The 17,226-nt window shown below is 49.7% G+C and overlaps 5 protein-coding genes and 1 long non-coding RNA gene across 6 annotated transcripts; 4 read left to right on the plus strand and 2 right to left on the minus strand.

Annotated features, from left to right (window-relative positions):
* Window positions 1-2,335: 2,335 nt before the first annotated feature.
* LOC113565201 lies at window positions 2,336-2,970 on the minus strand. Its single transcript, XR_003408519.1, has 4 exons — window positions 2,905-2,970; window positions 2,760-2,845; window positions 2,550-2,697; window positions 2,336-2,488 (listed from the first exon to the last, which is right to left on the minus strand). It is a non-coding gene; the product is annotated as an uncharacterized LOC113565201 (long non-coding RNA).
* A 2,775-nt stretch (window positions 2,971-5,745) lies between these two features.
* Window positions 5,746-6,405, plus strand: LOC6592391. The gene is made up of 2 exons (XM_026986421.1): window positions 5,746-6,184; window positions 6,299-6,405. Exons 1-2 carry the CDS (start codon window positions 5,761-5,763, stop codon window positions 6,307-6,309), a joined length of 435 nt encoding a protein of 144 aa, XP_026842222.1. The 5' UTR covers window positions 5,746-5,760; the 3' UTR covers window positions 6,310-6,405.
* A 2,225-nt stretch (window positions 6,406-8,630) lies between these two features.
* Window positions 8,631-9,535, minus strand: LOC6592316. The gene has a single exon (XM_002017539.2). It carries the CDS (start codon window positions 9,488-9,490, stop codon window positions 8,999-9,001), a length of 492 nt encoding a protein of 163 aa, XP_002017575.1. The 5' UTR covers window positions 9,491-9,535; the 3' UTR covers window positions 8,631-8,998.
* A 1,951-nt stretch (window positions 9,536-11,486) lies between these two features.
* LOC6592315 lies at window positions 11,487-12,842 on the plus strand. The gene is made up of 3 exons (XM_002017538.1): window positions 11,487-11,744; window positions 11,804-12,528; window positions 12,593-12,842. Exons 1-3 carry the CDS (start codon window positions 11,487-11,489, stop codon window positions 12,840-12,842), a joined length of 1,233 nt encoding a protein of 410 aa, XP_002017574.1.
* Window positions 12,843-15,584: 2,742 nt separating this feature from the next.
* On the plus strand, window positions 15,585-16,255 carry LOC6592313. The gene has a single exon (XM_002017536.2). It carries the CDS (start codon window positions 15,638-15,640, stop codon window positions 16,175-16,177), a length of 540 nt encoding a protein of 179 aa, XP_002017572.1. The 5' UTR covers window positions 15,585-15,637; the 3' UTR covers window positions 16,178-16,255.
* A 370-nt stretch (window positions 16,256-16,625) lies between these two features.
* LOC6592312 lies at window positions 16,626-17,145 on the plus strand. The gene has a single exon (XM_002017535.2). It carries the CDS (start codon window positions 16,687-16,689, stop codon window positions 17,050-17,052), a length of 366 nt encoding a protein of 121 aa, XP_002017571.1. The 5' UTR covers window positions 16,626-16,686; the 3' UTR covers window positions 17,053-17,145.
* The last annotated feature ends 81 nt before the right edge of the window (window positions 17,146-17,226 follow it).

The following is a 17,226-nucleotide window of genomic DNA, read 5'->3' on the forward strand; positions in this document are numbered from 1 at the left end:
AAACGTCGGAAAAGCTAACAGAAATGTCAGAGATATATTTGATATGCAAATATATAAGGTATCTTTGGAAAATATTGGGATTTTGTAAAGTTTAATATGTTTTTTGGCAATCATGAAATTAATTTAATGCCCTCCTAAGAGTATGCTCTAGAAAAATATCTTTAAAGGAATTTTAGAGAGTCTTCAAATTATATTAAGAAACTTTTTTATTTCGCATGAAAGGGGAAATTTATATATCCACCGATTCGCTCGTTTCCAACCACTGTAAGTCGGTTTCCATCAAAAACCAATCATAAACTGTTTCAGGCCGGTCACTGATTATCCGGTCAGATGATTGCCAAAATAAAATTCATATTTTTGTATGTGGAAGATGTTTCCATAGTGCAGTTCCCAGCCTTCTCCGGAAAAGCTCAAAGGCAAAGTGCAGCAACAAAAATCCACTAATGAAGCTAAGAAGTAGTGGGGTGGTGTGGCGTTGGGCCAGGGGCAGGGGGAGTCTAGCCCCATGTGTTTGTGCTTGAGATGTGACAAAATTTGCACAAAAGCAATTTGTTCCGAGGGCAACGACAAAAAACACGCGACTCTCTTGACATGTGCTGCGGAGAGGAAGAGGGAGAGGGCGAGGGAGCCCAGGATGGGGGCCACACAGAAGAGTAATGAAGCCAAGGCAGTGGTGAAGAAGAGTGGGAGTGTAAGCCAAAATATCACAAGGTTAGGCACTCCCAGAGATCGCTCTCAGGACAGATAGCCGCGACCATGAAAGCGGGAGAGCAGGAGAGCAGGAGAGAGAGCGAGTGGCAAACAAAGAGGCAGAGCAGAGTGGGAGTGGGGAGTGGGGGAGTGGGTGGCAGGAGAGTCTATCTCGTCATGATTTGCTGTCTAAGCAAATTTTTGTTGTTCTTTTCCACTTTTTCCACTGCTCCTTCCACATCCGCATCCACGGCTTGAAGGCTTCCTCCCCTTCGCTACGCCTGCCTTTCGCTGTTGCTTTATTATATTATGTCATTTATGCTGGCATGCCGCCATCGCCGTCGTTTGCGCTCTACAGGGACTCTGGCTAAAGGATAATGCCGTGTTCTTGCCAGGCAGCTTAAGTGTATTAATGTCTGTCAAGTAGTTGTCACAGAAGTGACGTGTATGTAAACGATTTGACATTTTTATGAGCCAAAAAGCGCTGCTCTGAAAAATTGCACAGCTTCGAAGAGGAAAGACCAGACCCATAGCTGGCAGAGTGGGCGGCGGAGTGGGTGGGGGCTCCCTATGGTGAGTAAATATTTCAATATTTCTGGGCCATTGGCTGTCGGGCGATTCCCTCGTTTTAGCTATGCCCCTCACGTAGTTTGTTCCACATGCTCCACATGTTTTTCCCAACTAAATGCATAATTTCGAACTCGACAAAAAATAAGGGAAAAAAATAAGCAAAGACAAGGCACAAACACACACACAAAATTGGGAGGAAAAAAAAAATAAAAAGAATAGAATTGTAAAATGCCTTGAGGCATAATTTATTTGCATTTTTTTCCCCGTTGGTTCCGAGGCACGTCGCAGCGGGAGGAGAGTGGCAGAGTGGCAGAGTGGAAGTGTGGTAGTGGCACATCCCTCCACAACGAGGACGGCACAAATTTGCCAAGTAATTGCACAAATTATTGCACGTAGGCTGGCAACACATGATGGCCGGGCAGCTGGCACCATGAGATAGTCCAACCCCTACCGCCACCGCCACCGTCAGGCACTGTTCATGCAACATTAAATTAACTTGACATATTCGGAAATGGAACTCACACACACACACACACACACACACAGAGAGACACTGGTACAACTGTTGCTAATTCTTGCTTAATATGCCCCACACACAGACAGGGCTCATCTGAGTCCTCCTCATCTTCTCATCTTCCAATCTTCCCATCCTGCCATCCTGCTGCTCCATTGGGTTTGTGCGTATCCAATTCACGCCTCAATGCCAGTTGTTGTGCCCCCCCCACACACCCCCATCTCCATTCACCCAACAGCACATCCAAATTGTATTGCCATCGCATGTAAATGCAACACTTAGGCACGCATCGGGCACACATCTCACACATCTCCATCGCCATCGCCATTCCTATCCCTATTCCTATCCATCCAGCATCTGCAGGGCTCCTCAACGGATTTGCGAATTCGTTTACTTCTTTTCGGTTGCTCAGTGCTTGAAAAAGTTCAAACTTCAGCTGCGAAATGGTACGTGAAACAATGTGCTCTCTTTGGGGACGGTAACGGTAAGGACAAGTATTGTATGCTGCGCTGTGGCACAGTGGAGCCAAAGGCTAGAAAAAAGGTTGGGACTATGGGAAGACAGACGCACTTTATTCGTATCATTATCACCTTAGCGATTATCGAGCATCAACCACTTCGGCAAACTCAATGGATGTGGAACTCACGTGAGGCGGTGGATCCCGGGTATAAATGTAGTACGAGTATATCACCCACAAGAAGTAGGCGTATATAACTAAGAGGGTAATCAGATTCGAGGATATGTATAGTCATGTGATAGTCGTGTGATCTCTTACCAAAGTATACGGGCATAGCAATGTAATGGCCGGTCTCCAAGCCCTCAATCGGGGGGGTCATGGTGGCGAAAATCACACAGTGGACAAGAAAAATTGTTAAACACACACAAATCGTCATGAGGAAGATGGCCACGAGTGCACGTTTTTCCTGGTGAAGAGCAGGGAAGGAGTACCAACAAGGCCAAAAGTGTTAGACGTAAGGATCCTCACATTAAGGAGCCCATATAACAAGATGATGGAGTTGAAGAGCTTCGTGAAATGCAGAAAGGTCACTAGAGCGTAGAGGCCACTGTATTCTGGGGGAACAACAACAGCAGTAGCTGTGGAACTAACAAAAATCAGGAGCAGTGCTTACGGATCTGCAAGAAGGATATCCAGGCGAGAGCTAGGGACTCGAGCCAGATGATCCCTGAAATGATATAGCAGCCCCATACTAATTTCACCACGAAACAGCAATGTTTCAACAACAACAGCTTAACCATTTCAATTTGTGAGAGTCGCAAAAGGCTTTCAATGAAATTTGGCGCCAGGATTGCTCTGATCGGCTACCACTGTGGCCATTTTGTGGCACAAATCAAGCAAAACGACAAATGCCTATGCGAATGTGTGAATTTGCCGACGATGACAACTGATAATAGATCGAATTACGCCCACGCCCACGGCCAGGCCCACGCCCAGGACCAGGACTATCGGAATCAGACCCGGACTCGGGACACGTTTCACAGACACGGACGCAGCCATAGAGTGGCAGTGAGTAAGAGCAGACCCTTAAGACCCCGGGTTAGGCATAATGCCGCCTGGCGTTAGATAAAAAACAAAGGCATGTAATTTTTGGGGCATGGCCGTAAGCCACAAAACGAGCCGAGCAACGGAAACGGAAACGGCAACGGCAACGCTTGATAATCGCACACAGAATGCAGTGTCATAAGGGAACGAAAGTGGAGTGTGGGTGGGCGAGTGGAGAGGTTAACACGTATGGGATGATGATGCCTGATGGCTGATAATGCGAGGGGTGCGAATCACGTAGGGTTAGGGAAATGCTCTTCCTCTCTTCCTCCCCCTCTCACGCCTGTGTATGTGTATGTGTCTGAGTGCGCGAGGCAGAGCCCATTGATAAATGCTCTCTGTTAAGTGGCATGTTTTGGGTTAAATGCGATGTAAAATGTGCTAACCCCCGGCCCTCCCCCTTATAACCTGTAACCCCTAATGGCATAATAACATTGAAAGGGGGTTGGGTGGCAGCAGCAGCAGCAGCTCCCATCTGAATGACAGTTCAGTTAGCAGTCAAGACAGCAGCAGAAACTCCCGGCACCTTGAAACTGTCAACCTGGCACGCTGACGCATATAAATCGCCCCTCGTTGGCGCACCTGACGCTGTCAACATATGTTCTGCAGTGCGGCAAAATCGGGGAGTGGGGGTGGGGAGGGGGATGGGGAATGACTCCTGGGCGGAGGCCGGTGCTGGCGTCTTGTACATACATCTTGCTTACAGGGGGCCAGGCGCCAAATTGAAATTTAAAACGAGAAAACCAATAAAAAACAAGTTACAGACGCCACCGTCGTAGCCGCCACCGCCACCGCCACCGCCACTGCCACCGCCGCCGACAACGGCGGCAATACAAATTGCAGTGACGACAGCTGAAAGGCCATTCCTATAGCCACCCGAAACCCACCCGAAGCCCAACCAATCCCAAATGCAATTCGCGCCCTGGACCAGCATACAAATGCCTTCCAGCCAAAGGATAATATAATGCACGTTGTGGAAGAATAATGGTTCTGCCAGAAGACAACGTCGCAGTCGTCCAAGGGACTAAGCCGGGATGGCAGACATCCCAAAAATGGAGGCAGAAAGGGCCATGGCAGGGCCCAAACAGGAACCAGCCAGGCCAAGGGCGGACAATAACGATGCCAGCAACGGCAATGACAGGCAATTTTAATAGAATATGGAAGGGCAAAGGTCTGGGGGTCCTGAGGCGGCTAAGACTAACGGAATGCGTGCCTTTTGCCGCATTGTTTTGCTTGTTGTCGCATCCAGGATATCTTCAATTTACACTTCCAGTCAGCCTATGAATGGAGTTCTTCGAGAAACTCAAAGCCAAAGAATTAACGAGCAAGCAATGCAGTATGGCCCCTTACCCTCAGGAAAACCCTCTAAGTCCTCTACTGACTATCCGAAAACCGAGTACAAAAAGGCCAGAACATACGCCTCTATGCGGATTTCTTAGAGATGTTTTTGAAGATTGATTTTATGTACAACCGATGGTAGTTTAAAGTCCTTAAGAGTCCATGGATTTTCATATTTCATTATAGTTTCTATTTGTTTATGTAGCTCCGGTAGCCTCATGCAGGTATTGTCTTATCGTTGAATATGTTCTTGGATAAAGGGGCTCTCAGTCGTGGCTGGCTTCGGTGTTGTTAGGGGTTTGGCATGCCTTTTAGTCGTCATATCACCAAAGTCCCATGGAGGCTTGTGATCGAAGAGATGATAGGCCTCCGCATCCCTTGGAGTCGCCCACAGATCCATAAAGGGGCTCTCAGTCGTGGCTGGCTTCGATGTTGTTGAGGGCTTGGAACGCTTCCTTGTTGTCATTTCTTCAAAGACGAATTTGTGCTTGAGATCGAAGTAATCGTAAGCCATAGTATCCCTTGGAGTCGTCCACAGATCCGCATAGTTGCCTGGCTCCTTAACTGATCTTGGATTTATTTTTGTAGTCTTATTTCTTCGGTCTTTGAGATGTCTCTGCTGGCGCTGTGTGTTAATTGGTTGGTGCTGGAACTGAATACGTTTGCTCCTTCCTTTGTTGGTCGTTTGCTTGTGTATCTCCCACATGGGATACCTTCCACACTCGCTGGGAAGGACACAGGGCCCCTGGTACTTGTTAACCCGTCTGTATCCACCGATGCAGTTGCAACGGCCATAGCACAAGACGTCCACACAACGTTGGGGATAACAGGACTTGGGGCAGGGATTGCCACAGGCTACCTGCACCTCGTTCCTGCCGCAGATGGAACTGCCAGAGATAGGGGAATATAGGGGAAGATACAGCCCAAAGATCAGTGCCAGCCGGAACATGGCCAACGCCAACGAGTGCCGGAGAAGCATTGTCGTGGGAGCCCTATCAAATGGCTTTTGTTCTAGCTGTCAGAGCGTGGCTAAAGGTCTTATTCAGTTCAGTTTATTCAGTTCTCTCTCCAGTTGGTATTTCAAACCATGAATTCAGAGTCCATTGAGGTGCTAATCGAGTCGATCCGCAACTCGGAATTTCATGCCATCGGCTTGCTCGGCTTTCGCACTGTGGTGCTTCAGAGCCAGCCCACCCTCAAGCTGGAGGTCACCGTGTGCTCCTCCAACTACGACCAGGTGGCCACTAAAGATCCTCGCATTGGATGCAAGTTGATCTTCACCTACACCGATATGTATCCCCATCTGTTGCCCAAAATAACTCTCAAGGCGAAGATGAATTTCCCCGATATGTTCGAGATCAAAATGCAGGAGGAGTTCCGTCGCATAAGGCGGCTGAATCGAGGCACCCAGTTTATCCTTTCGATTGTTACCAGGGCCAAGGACATGATGGACCAGATGGTCAGGAAGCTGAAGCGGAAAATGGAAGCGACCATGGCTGCCGAAGAGCTGGGTAAGGCTACCCCCCCCCCACCCTGCTAAATCCCCCAAAGTCCCTCTAAATTCCATGTGAATTGAGTGTTCTATAGTGTGTTCTCTCTCTCTCTCCCACCTGCCCTGCCCACAGATGTGCTCTAACGACTCTCTATGGCAAGCCCCAAACTAAATTATGGTGTGAGTAAAATTGTAGATTAAGCAAATAAAATTATGTTCATTTGTGGTTGGACCAATTCATTCGCTGTGGCTACCGAATATCATTTGATTAGCCCATTGGACGGCCGTATCAGAATCCAGGTCATGTAGACCACATATAAATCCCGGCAAATTCATGCATGACCCATAAAAGCAGGGGCTGGACTCCACTCTGTCGCAGGGGCATAAACACAGACCTCACACTTCTGGAACATATCTTCTATTTATGACTGCAACGTTTTGGTGGGTCGAATGGGGCGAGTGCGCCGAAGGCTGGTGGCGGGGTATAAAATTTCAACACGCTTACACAAAAATTGCCAATTAAGCGCATTTATGACTGCAACGCAACGGAAATATGTGTGGCATGCAACTAGGCGGTCCCCTGGACTACTTCTCGACTTGGAAACACTGTCTGGGCCCCATAAACATTGTTAATGTGAAGACGTGTGCACTCGGAGGACTCGGTTCGCTCTCTCTCTCTCTCTCTCTCTCTCTCTGGATTATTAAGAAACAATGAAGCCCGGTCCAGGGTCGCAGTCGGAGATGGAGACGGAGACGGAGAAGGACGCCGCTAGAAGCCATAAAAGCGGACACATAATTCCGGGTTTATGGCTGGAACTTAAAACCGGAAACTAAATAGTTGACACCGCGCGGACACTGGCCACAACGGGGATCAGCATTAACATGTACTTTCCATCCATTCCCTGCCCCAGAAAATGTCATTCGGGATTTGGGGATGGGGATGGGGATGGGGATGGGTTTCCTCGTAAAGCGCACCAATGACGAAAACATAATTTGTAATTTGAATTTGTTTCGTGTTCGAGCATAAGCAATGAGCTCCAGACAAGAGGGGGAGGGGGACGCTGAAGGACAGTCATTCGACCTCTGCCGAGGTTCTGCCATATCAGGAATTCAATTCGCGTCTGCTGTTTTGCCCTGCAAAACACGGGGATTTATGGCGGCCAGCAGTTCCTTGACCCTTGGCCATCCTGTTCCGAAATGAGCAACAATTAATTGAGAAATGAATAAACGCCCCCGTCCAGGAAAGGGGAACATATCGACCGTTATGGGGTGGGGCTTGCCAGGATATCCAGCTTTAAAGCCTTTACCAACGGTATAGGGGTTATGGGTGTATGATTTGGGACTTGTTCCATGGCTGATTTATGCGCTTATCACGCAGGCGACGCCGCTTTTATGTCCTTGTCGTTGCTGTCTGTCGCCCATAAATGTCCTGCATGCCCTGCCCTGACTGTGTCCTATCTGTGCGTCCTGCCATTGACAGTGCACACAAATTTGCCATTTTAATGCTCCTTGGGCTCTGGCTCCCCTCTACCGGCTACCGGATAGCGCTTTTCAATTTCTGCCATATACCCGCTCGTACCTGCGATGGCTTAGGCTCATCCTGGTTGTCGCCGTCGTCGTCGTCGTTGTCGTTGTCGTCCTTCGACGTGGTCCTGTGGCGTGACAGTTTTTCATTACGCACAAATCCTTCGGGCATACACAGTCACATTAAAAAGGGATGTGGACTTAAAGTTTGCTTACCCCACCCGAAAAAACAGAAAAAAAGCAGAAGAGACTATCGAAAGGAGGAGGAGGACTCAGACACCCTTCTCAGCTTTGGCCTGAAATTAGGAATTTCATAAGAATCCCTATGCTTATCGCACAGCTTTAACATGTCTGCCGCCTGTTCTGTGGGGTCCTGTGAGTGCATGTCCTTTGAACTGCGACACTTTGAAAGTGACATTATGCAAGTTGGAGCAACGGAGCGCCGCTGCAGCTATCTAAATTACCCAGAGACATCCGGCATGGCATGGCAGGACGTTCTTATATGCTTAAGGATCAACAGGAAACGCCCCAAGGAGTCTGACTAGCTTCCCCCGCCCCTCCCCCAGCCACTCCTCCCGTCCTCTGGCTGGCTGTTCGATGTGTTGCAACGTGCACTATTTTTTTTTTTGGGCAACAAATTTCATTTGCACTGCTCCGCAGGAAGGATATGTGAACATGCCAAAGCCGGTATCCCAGCAAATGGACCTGCGAGCGATGGCGAGTGCTTTGGCACGCGCATAAAAGATAAGTTAATGCATCGCAGACGCCTCCTGCCTGACTGCCCAATTAATGATTCCTCTCCTGGCTGTGACTGGGGCACGTGTTAACATTCGGCCAAGTGTTGCACACACACACACACACGCACCGAATTTCGGGGCACTTCAGGAGTGCCATCCGTCAGTCAAGGCCAAAAGTCACGTATTGCTGCGTGAGGTGCGAAGGCTCCTTTTATTTTTCGTGCCATTCTGCGCCAGCGGGAGTACAAATATGTTTGTGCACGTAATTGCAGGACGCCCAGAAAGGATGTGGGAGAGAGAGCCAGTACCAAGTTCATATATCTATAATCTATAGCCACACAGATCTACTGGCCAAGCCGGGCGTGTCCTTTGGCCGGGGATCCACCGATACCACCGTCCATGGCACTAGCACAAAAATCCCACTTATATTTATATATTTTGCCATATGTGTGTATAGTGTGTAGATCTGGTCTTTTCTAGTTTCAATAAGCCGCATTTGGATAGCCGTGTGTGTTTGCCTCGTACTGGAGCTGGCATGTTGCACGTTGCACGCGAACAGAAGGACTTTAGATTTAGGGCATCGTGGCTGGCTGTCCCAATCGCTGGCTGTTGAGCAGAGTCTGCAGGCGTATGGTCACCGGTGCTATCATCTGCAGGCCTATATGCTGATCCAGACTCTGGACAATCTCCTCGTGCAGCGCCCATTCCAGCGCGATCGACACGTTGCGCTTCTCCACGATCTCCACGAGGGGCCGCTGCATGGGATAGTTGGACGGGCAGGTGAAGAGCAGCTGCATGGCAATGCCCACCCACTGGCCGATCTCGTAGTTGATGGTGGACAGGGGCACCTTTACCCGGAGCCGGGGTCGCCGGGCCAGGACCACGTACGGCAGGCCCAGGTAGTGCAAGGTCTGCACCTCGTTGTCCTGCAGGTCCCTGCAAAACTTACAAGCCTTCTCCGGGTTCCAGGTCTCGACATTGGCAGCAGTCGCTGAAGATCCCACCGCTTCCAGAGGCACAACAGCTTCAACATCCTCGACGGGCTCGCCAGGTCGCCGTGACATTTTTTTTGGCAAATTTCGAATTTTGTTTTTCTAATTTATTTTACTGTTGACTTTTTTCAGGTCTGGTTGGCTTTGCCGCAACCAAATGTGCTGCTGAAATGTTTGTGAAATCTAATGCCAGGGTAAGTAGACACAGAATTTCATAAGCCGAGATTTGCATAGTCCCATCAAAGCAATAACAAATGAAGGCGAGTCTTATTATGTGCCTAGGAATCTCTGGGGCACCCGAGGGACCAAATGGAATGTGTCAGACGACGACTGAATGCTCTTCGATGGCGGTTGGAAACCCCTGTAGTTTGGTTAAAGAAAGAAGGACGGAAAGGAGGGCTTGAAGGTGCCAAACCAATCGCACATTCAATCAACCCTCTGCCAAGAAAGCAATCAAATAGGGTATTCGAATATATATGCAGAAGTACAAGTATTTGCACCCGCAAATTGAGTTTGTTCGTTTTGGCTGATTTGATTAGCCTAGATTTGCTGGTGGTCTCGGTGTTCTATGCAAATTAGTTGTGTGATTATCGCGAAAATTGGCAAACCCCCGACGAAACCCCCAGACAAGACCCACCCCGAGTAGTTTTTCCGAGTCGGACGTGCGTGATGGGCTTCCCTTTGGCCGCCGTGCACTTGGGAAATCTTCCACGCATATGAGTAGCACTTTTATTAGCAGAGGAAAATTTGCATTTTAAAGCAGTTGCCGCCACGTGAGCCTCAGCCAGGAAGGGGCGGGGTTGGAGTGGACGGGGGCTGGGATTCGAAAAGTATATCTCTGATTAGGAAGCGTGTGTGTTGCCTTTGAATTCACGCCCTGACGCCTCATCGATGAGTCCGGGGGCTGTTAATGAGGAGAAGGTGTATGACCAAGGTCTCTCCAGGACATCCTTCATGCTGTCAATCAGGTTTCAATGAACCTCCTTCGCACTATCCATCCGGACATTCCATCTTTATTAGGAGTTGTCTTCCACCGAGCAGGATGACGCAAGAGCCGCATCGAACTCACTCAAACATGTTGCATTGCCCCTACAACAGAGCCGAAGCTAGGGGCTCACCACCACCCCACTGCCGCCCACCCGTAGCCGAGAGGACTCGGATGTGGACTCTCGTTGGTTGGCTGGCTGGCCGTGTGGCTCTCTCTCTGAGCCACATTCCTGGCACCTACCCAAGGCCCTGGCAACTGGCAACGCCCCGAAACGTGACCGAATCGCATCGGAGGCGGGCACGCGCCTCAGATGGCGGAAGTTGGCCGTGGAATCAGCCACGCTGCAACGGACTACGACTCGCAGGATTTTCCCTCAATTTATCCTTTTTGTTCCTTTGAATACCCGTATTGACTTTTTCCCCAAAACTGCGATTGGCTGCCGACCCCTTCCCTGGCGACGACTCTGTCTGGCGCTGATTCTTGCGGGGGCCTTGTTTTCGGGGGCAGGGATGCGATTCCTGTCGCTTGTGGAAACTTTGAAGCACTTGTTTACGATCTGAAGTGCATTTGCTTGGGCTGTCATAATTTGGGGGCTGCTGTGGCTCTGGCTGTGCCGTGCAGCCAGACCCATCGATAGGGATCTCGACAAGTGTGAAAAGTTTTCCACTTGACGGTGTCGACGGTACTGCCGGTACTGCCGGTACTGCCGGTACGGAATCTCAGCTGTTAAGTTCCTTGGTTATGCTAATGAGGCAAACTTTTCCACTTCGATTCTAGCTCCTGTTGTTCTGTCTTTAATTGAAAGTTCTATGGCTCTTGTGATTGTCTGTTTGCCTCAAGAGTGGGGTCAAAAGTTGAAGTTCTCTGCGGATGAGAATGGCAGAGCGCCAAGGTCAGTCTTCTCCACACGCAATGAAACCCCACCCAGGGGAAAACCACACCCCCACTTCCTCTGTGTCGAACAAGCAAATCATATTTGGAGCCCCAGTCAAGCGATAAGATAGCATCACGCATCTCCTATCAAGGTTATAAGAACGTCGAAGAGCCCCACAGGCGGAGAATTAAGGTGGCTTTCCCAGCATGAAGTGTTCTACTCTCCTCATACTCAGCGTGCTGCTGTGCGCGGTCCTGCTCGGCGCTGCCCAGAAGCAGTCCGGCAAGTCCAAGGCCAAGAAGCTGAAGAACAAGCAGAAGGCCCCCGCCGATCAGCCGAAGGAGCTCGTCCTGCCCATGGCGGAGAGCTGCAAGGCCGCCAACTGCAAGCTGCCCGAATGCCGCTGCTCGGACACGGTCCTGCCGCGCTCCAAGTTCCAAGGCAAAGAGAGTGAGATCCCCCAGGTAACCCCTCCAGCCAACATCCAAGGTTTTTGGTGACTCTTCTCTAACTATTCGCGCAGTTTGTGACGATCACCTTCGACGATGCCGTGAATGCGGTTAACTACGCCCAATACGAGCTGCTCTTCAGCGAGCTGACCAATCCCGATGGCTGTGTGGCCACCGGCACCTTCTTCCTGTCGCACGAGTACACGGACTATGTCCGCGTGAACGCTCTGTATCGCGCTGGTCACGAGATCGCCCTGCACTCGGTCACCCACGGCGACGGAACGGACTACTGGCGGGCTGCGGATGTGGCCACCATTGAGCAGGAGTTCGGCGACCAGCTGAAGATGCTGGAGTCCTTCGCCAAGGTGGACCCCAAGAGTGTGCAGGGCATGCGTCTGCCCTTCCTTCAGATTTCCGGCAACAACACCTTCGCGGCTGCCAAGCGCCTGGGCCTGAGCTACGACAGCTCCTGGCCGACGCAGCAGTTCAAGGACCCGGCCATGTGGCCCTATACCCTTGACTATCTTTCCAAGCAGGACTGTCAGATTGGCCCCTGTCCGGATGCTTCGATTCCCGGATTCTGGATCAATCCCATGGTGACCTGGACCGATACCGAGGGCTACAGCTGCTCGATGATCGATGCCTGCGTCTATCCGCCCGAGGACAATGTGGAAGCTCTCTTCGCCTGGATGCTGGAGAACTTCAACCGCCACTACGAGGGAAACCGTGCCCCCTTCGGAATGTACCTCCATGCGGCTTGGTTCGCTCGCGGCCGCAACTACTTTGCCGCCTTCAAGAAGTACGTTATGGCGTGCGAATCCTTTTAGGAATATCCCTTTTAAATATCCGCCTCCGTTTTAAAGATTTATTCACCATTTGAACACCTATCCGGACGTCTATCTGACTGGCATTTCGCGCATGCTGGAGTACGTGAAGAAACCCGTGCTCGGAGCCCCTTTCAAAGGCTGCCCCGCCATGCCAGAGGCCGCCTGCCATGCGGTCCAGTGCCACGTCCAGAAGGTGTCCACCGGCGAGGAGCGCTACATGAATGTCTGCGACAAGTGCCCGGCTGTCTATCCCTGGCTGGGGAATCCTTCAGGGCAGCAGCTGTAGGGAAGCAATCCTTCCGCCCAATAAAGAGCACAAAATAATGAAGCGGCCATGTCCTGGTGGGGTCTGGAGGGGTACACAGAGACACAGAGCACATCCCACACATGATCTCTGAGGCAATTTCCATGTGATGTCATGGCGCCGACCACGGACATCGCTGATAAATGACTCTAAATTATGTTTCCGGCCGTGAGGCGTCTAATTAACTCATTCAGGGCCCTACCCCTTGCGGTGTCTGCTATTCTCGCCTAAGTGAAGCCATATTTTGTGGCACCATCACGAATTAATACACCGCCGCCACCAGCCCCACAGAGGAGCCCCCTCCTTTCGGGTCCCTGCACCTGTTACCTGTAAATGACATCGGCCCTGGGCACGTCTGCACCAGCTCCAGCTCCAGCTCTATTGACATGTGTCTAGCCCCCAGTTCGGTTGCATTTTTGTTAATGGACCTCTAACTAATGACAGCCCTTGGGCTGCATATCAGTCAGAGGGTGCGGTGGTGGGCGGGATGCGGCTCCAATGCCCCACCCCACCTGGCGGTGACCGCTGGAAATTATGTATGCGGTTGGCCGAGAGCATGCGCCTCTCTGGGGTAATGTTAAATGGGGACACAGGTTAGACTTGTGGCACACCGCAACATATTGGCAGAGTCGATAGAGGCAGAGTTGGGGCAGACGGCAGCCGAAGGTCCTGCCTTTTACGTTTATCCAGATGGCTATTCAGGGAATACCCGTAGGTAAGGTTACGGACAAGACTTTTGCCACTTTTAGCCGAAAGTTTCACTGGGACTGGCTTGGGGAGAGAGTTCACTTCTGTCCGAATTTAAATTTCTCTATAAAACTACACAATTCTCTACTACTCCTCATATCTTTACAATTTATTCACATGTTCATTCACTTGACACGCTTATGGCAATGTTTATTGGCCAGGACATAGCCGTGCGGACAGTTTGCCTCCAGGATGTTGTACGGCTGCACCTGCATCGTTCCATTTGGACTATGTTCTGGCTGCTCAATGGGGAGCCCTTCATTGAGTTGGGTTGCATTGAAGTCAATCGCTTGGGCCTCGACGACTTCGCTGTCTGTGGTCGCAGTGGTCAGCAGTCGATTGTTGGCCAGAAGCAGCAGGAGCAGCAGGGCCAGACCGCTGACAATGTTATACGATCCCATTGCGATTGATGGCCACGAATTGGTCTCGGCGAGGGTCTAGGTTTAACTGAGGCGAAATCAATGGAAGCAGCTGACCATTATGCCTACGCGGCCAAGACAATTGTGAAAGCAGTTAGTGGCTCATCGGGCAGGTGGGTGGGTACGAGGGCTCTTGAGATGATGATGAAACCGTTCCATTCGAAGGTTGCCCCGAAAGCGCATAGATCGGAACTGCTTTGATAGATTTCAATGAACATTTCTTCGACTGCCAAGAAAAATAAGTGAAATAATAAGCAAACAATGAGCAGACATCAGCCATCAGACCGCTGCTTTTCCGGGTTTTATGCTTTTATGAAAATGAAGAAAATGCTTGAGAAAATCGCAACAAAAAGTGTGCAAATATTTGCTGATTACTTTTCGAAACTTGCACTGATTAACACAGCGCGGCCAGACGGTTGTCCTTTTGCCAGGAGCATCTTCAATTAGGGAGTTTTCCCCCCTACCTTGCCGCCCAAAATCTCCCCTCACTTGTTTAGCATAAATATTGCATTCGCCTCTTGTCCGGGGGAGGGGGAGGGGCAAAGGTTTTGTCGTAAATAAATGACTCTACCAGCCTGAGCCCTGCCCCAGCTGTCTGAGGCACGAAGAGGCATTATTTTAATGTTTTTTTATATACTACACGGAAAGAAAAAGGTTTCCAGTATTTAACCCAAGGTTGCCCCCAACCCGCCCCCACACACTTTCAGTCCCACACAACAAATGACATTTTTATGTTTCAATTTTCGTTTGCCTCTCCTTTTACTTCGCGAAAATTATGCCGGCCCCGGCCCTCGTCCCGTTCGGTGTGATGATGATGATGATGATGCTGCTTATGGGGGCGGGGGAGGTGCTCCTCGTGAGGTTTTGGTGGTTGACAATAGAATTGTCAAAATTATTGGCCCCAAATTGGTGACATTTATTAGCCAGGTTCAGGTTACTTCATAAAAAGCCACTTAGGGGATGAGATACATGCAATATGTCGAACCGGGGAGTACCATACCCAAAGCCTCTAACGAGGCCATCCAATCATAGCTGGTAGTGTGTTGGAAGAGGCCTTAGCTCGATATCACATCTGTAATATACATATGTGTACAGAAACCCACAAAGTATAACCAAGTTATTGATATTCTTTGCAAGTTGACAAGTTGACTTCCGAGTTCCTTCGCTCTTACCTATGTATCCATCGATAATCACAGCAGATCGACTGGTTCCATTATCTCATCGCGACTGCCGCTGTGTTTACCTGAAGCCTTGATATTTATTCGCATTCGCTTTTTGAGTGCAGTTCCGAGCTCGCGGTTAATCGACCGATTCGAGACTGCTCTCCCTGTCGCGCTCATTATTATACATTTCAATTATGCAAGAGTTTTATTTACTTAGTTTCCATGTTCACCTTATCGCCAAATACACTCTTGCCAGCAGCTGTGCTTGCCAGAAGTAGAACTTACAAGCAAACAAAGCTCTCTGGGACTGCGAGTGGGACTGGGGACTGGGGACTGAGTCTGGCTTCTCTCTGGGAGGGAGACTTGGGGGAGACTCAGTCTCGAGTGCGAAACTGGCTAGCGTGAACGTGTTTGCTGGGATTTGGCAAGCGAGGCAAACTTTTTAACGATGGCAATTATACGGAAGAGGTTTCCCATGACGCTGTTGTTGTTTGTCTTGTTGTGGCTGGCGCTGGATCCGAGTGAGGCGGCCCGAGTGCCCAGCGATCGCGTGGTGTTTCCCACTGAACGCGGATCAGATGCAGCGGAGACCAGCCCCAAGCCTTGGGATCTAGGGCCAGTGATGAATCTGAATGAAATTCGAAATGCAACTAAATCGAATCAAGTGCAACCCGGAAATGAATTCAAAAGCCGGGTAGGGCTACCGGCAGAGGAGCCAGTCCGTAGCGATATTAAAAGTGCAATGATTCCTGTTTCCAAGAATGCTACAGCAGAAACCCCTCCAGTATCCGAGAATGCAACTCTTTCCAGGAGTGAGGATAAGATGATAGCGTTCGAGACCGATAAAAAGATCGACGGAAATCGAACCGTATTGACAATGACGCCCAAGGGCAGTGTCTTTATTGGACCAAGGATTACCCTCGAAAGCGTACGCATCTGTCCGGAGGGATTCACCCTGAGCAACGACCACTGCCGCAAGAGTGCCTAAAATCGAGTATTTGTGTGGAATATGAACAGAAAGTTGCTTCTAAATAAAGATATTATGAAATCTAATGCCAAATTCTAAGGTAAAAAAGTATTATTGCATTATAAACACCCAAAAACTCCGATGGCAATACTTAGTAAGCTAAATATTGGAATAATAAATTATTAAGATACTTTCCACTCACAATGCTTTCAGTTAATTGTTTTCGCTGGTAAAAACATGTTCGTGACCCACTGTATTTGCTGGAAGCTTTGTTGCTTTGTTTACCTTTTTCTCTGAGAGTAAAGCTTCCCTTCTCTCAGTGTTGATCTTCATCTCTCTCGCTCTCTCGCTCTCGCAACCAACTCCGATTTCATTGTGTCCATTCTTATCGCCATGATATATCTATAGCTGTTTCCGTGGGAAGATGATCATCATGGAACAGATTCCACACTCCGTTCAGTCTCGAAAGCTCCGTTGAAGCGACCAAACGCTATCCGCTCTCCGCTATCCTCTATACAGAATACAAAACGATGAAAACTGCAAACAGATCTCCCCAGTGGCTCTGGTGTCTGCTGCCTCTGGTGGTGTTGTGGGTCTGCACAGAGGCCAGAACGCGTCCCTGCATCAATGATTCGATTGTGTTTCCGAGTGACAACGACGATTCCGGAGCCGCAAAGGTGCCTGCTTGGATAGTGACAACAGCCAAACCTCCCACAGCCTCCACACCGACACCCAACGATTCCACAGAGCAGACCACGGATCGGTCCGAAGATTCCCTCAATGCCACTGCCACGACCATTATCCCCATCATAGTCAATCGGATTCTGGTGGAAACTCTGCCGCGTTGTAAATCGGGCTTTGAGCTGCGGGCGAATCGCTGTCGAAAGTCGGCCTAAAGCCGGTCACAACAAAGTCTCCAGGGTGTCGTCTTCCATTGTGTAGTCTCTAAGACCGATGTTAGTCAATAAAGTGATATATGAATAGCATTATTTCGCAGCTTTGTCTGAGTTTTGAGCGATGAGTTTTCGCTGATTTGGCAACTGTTTTTTTAGGCGATTCCAAAAACTACC

Source organism: Drosophila persimilis, unplaced genomic scaffold (assembly GCF_003286085.1).
Source record: "Drosophila persimilis strain 14011-0111.01,24,50 unplaced genomic scaffold, DperRS2 tig00000002-arrow-pilon, whole genome shotgun sequence".
Lineage (NCBI taxonomy): Eukaryota > Metazoa > Arthropoda > Insecta > Diptera > Drosophilidae > Drosophila > Drosophila persimilis.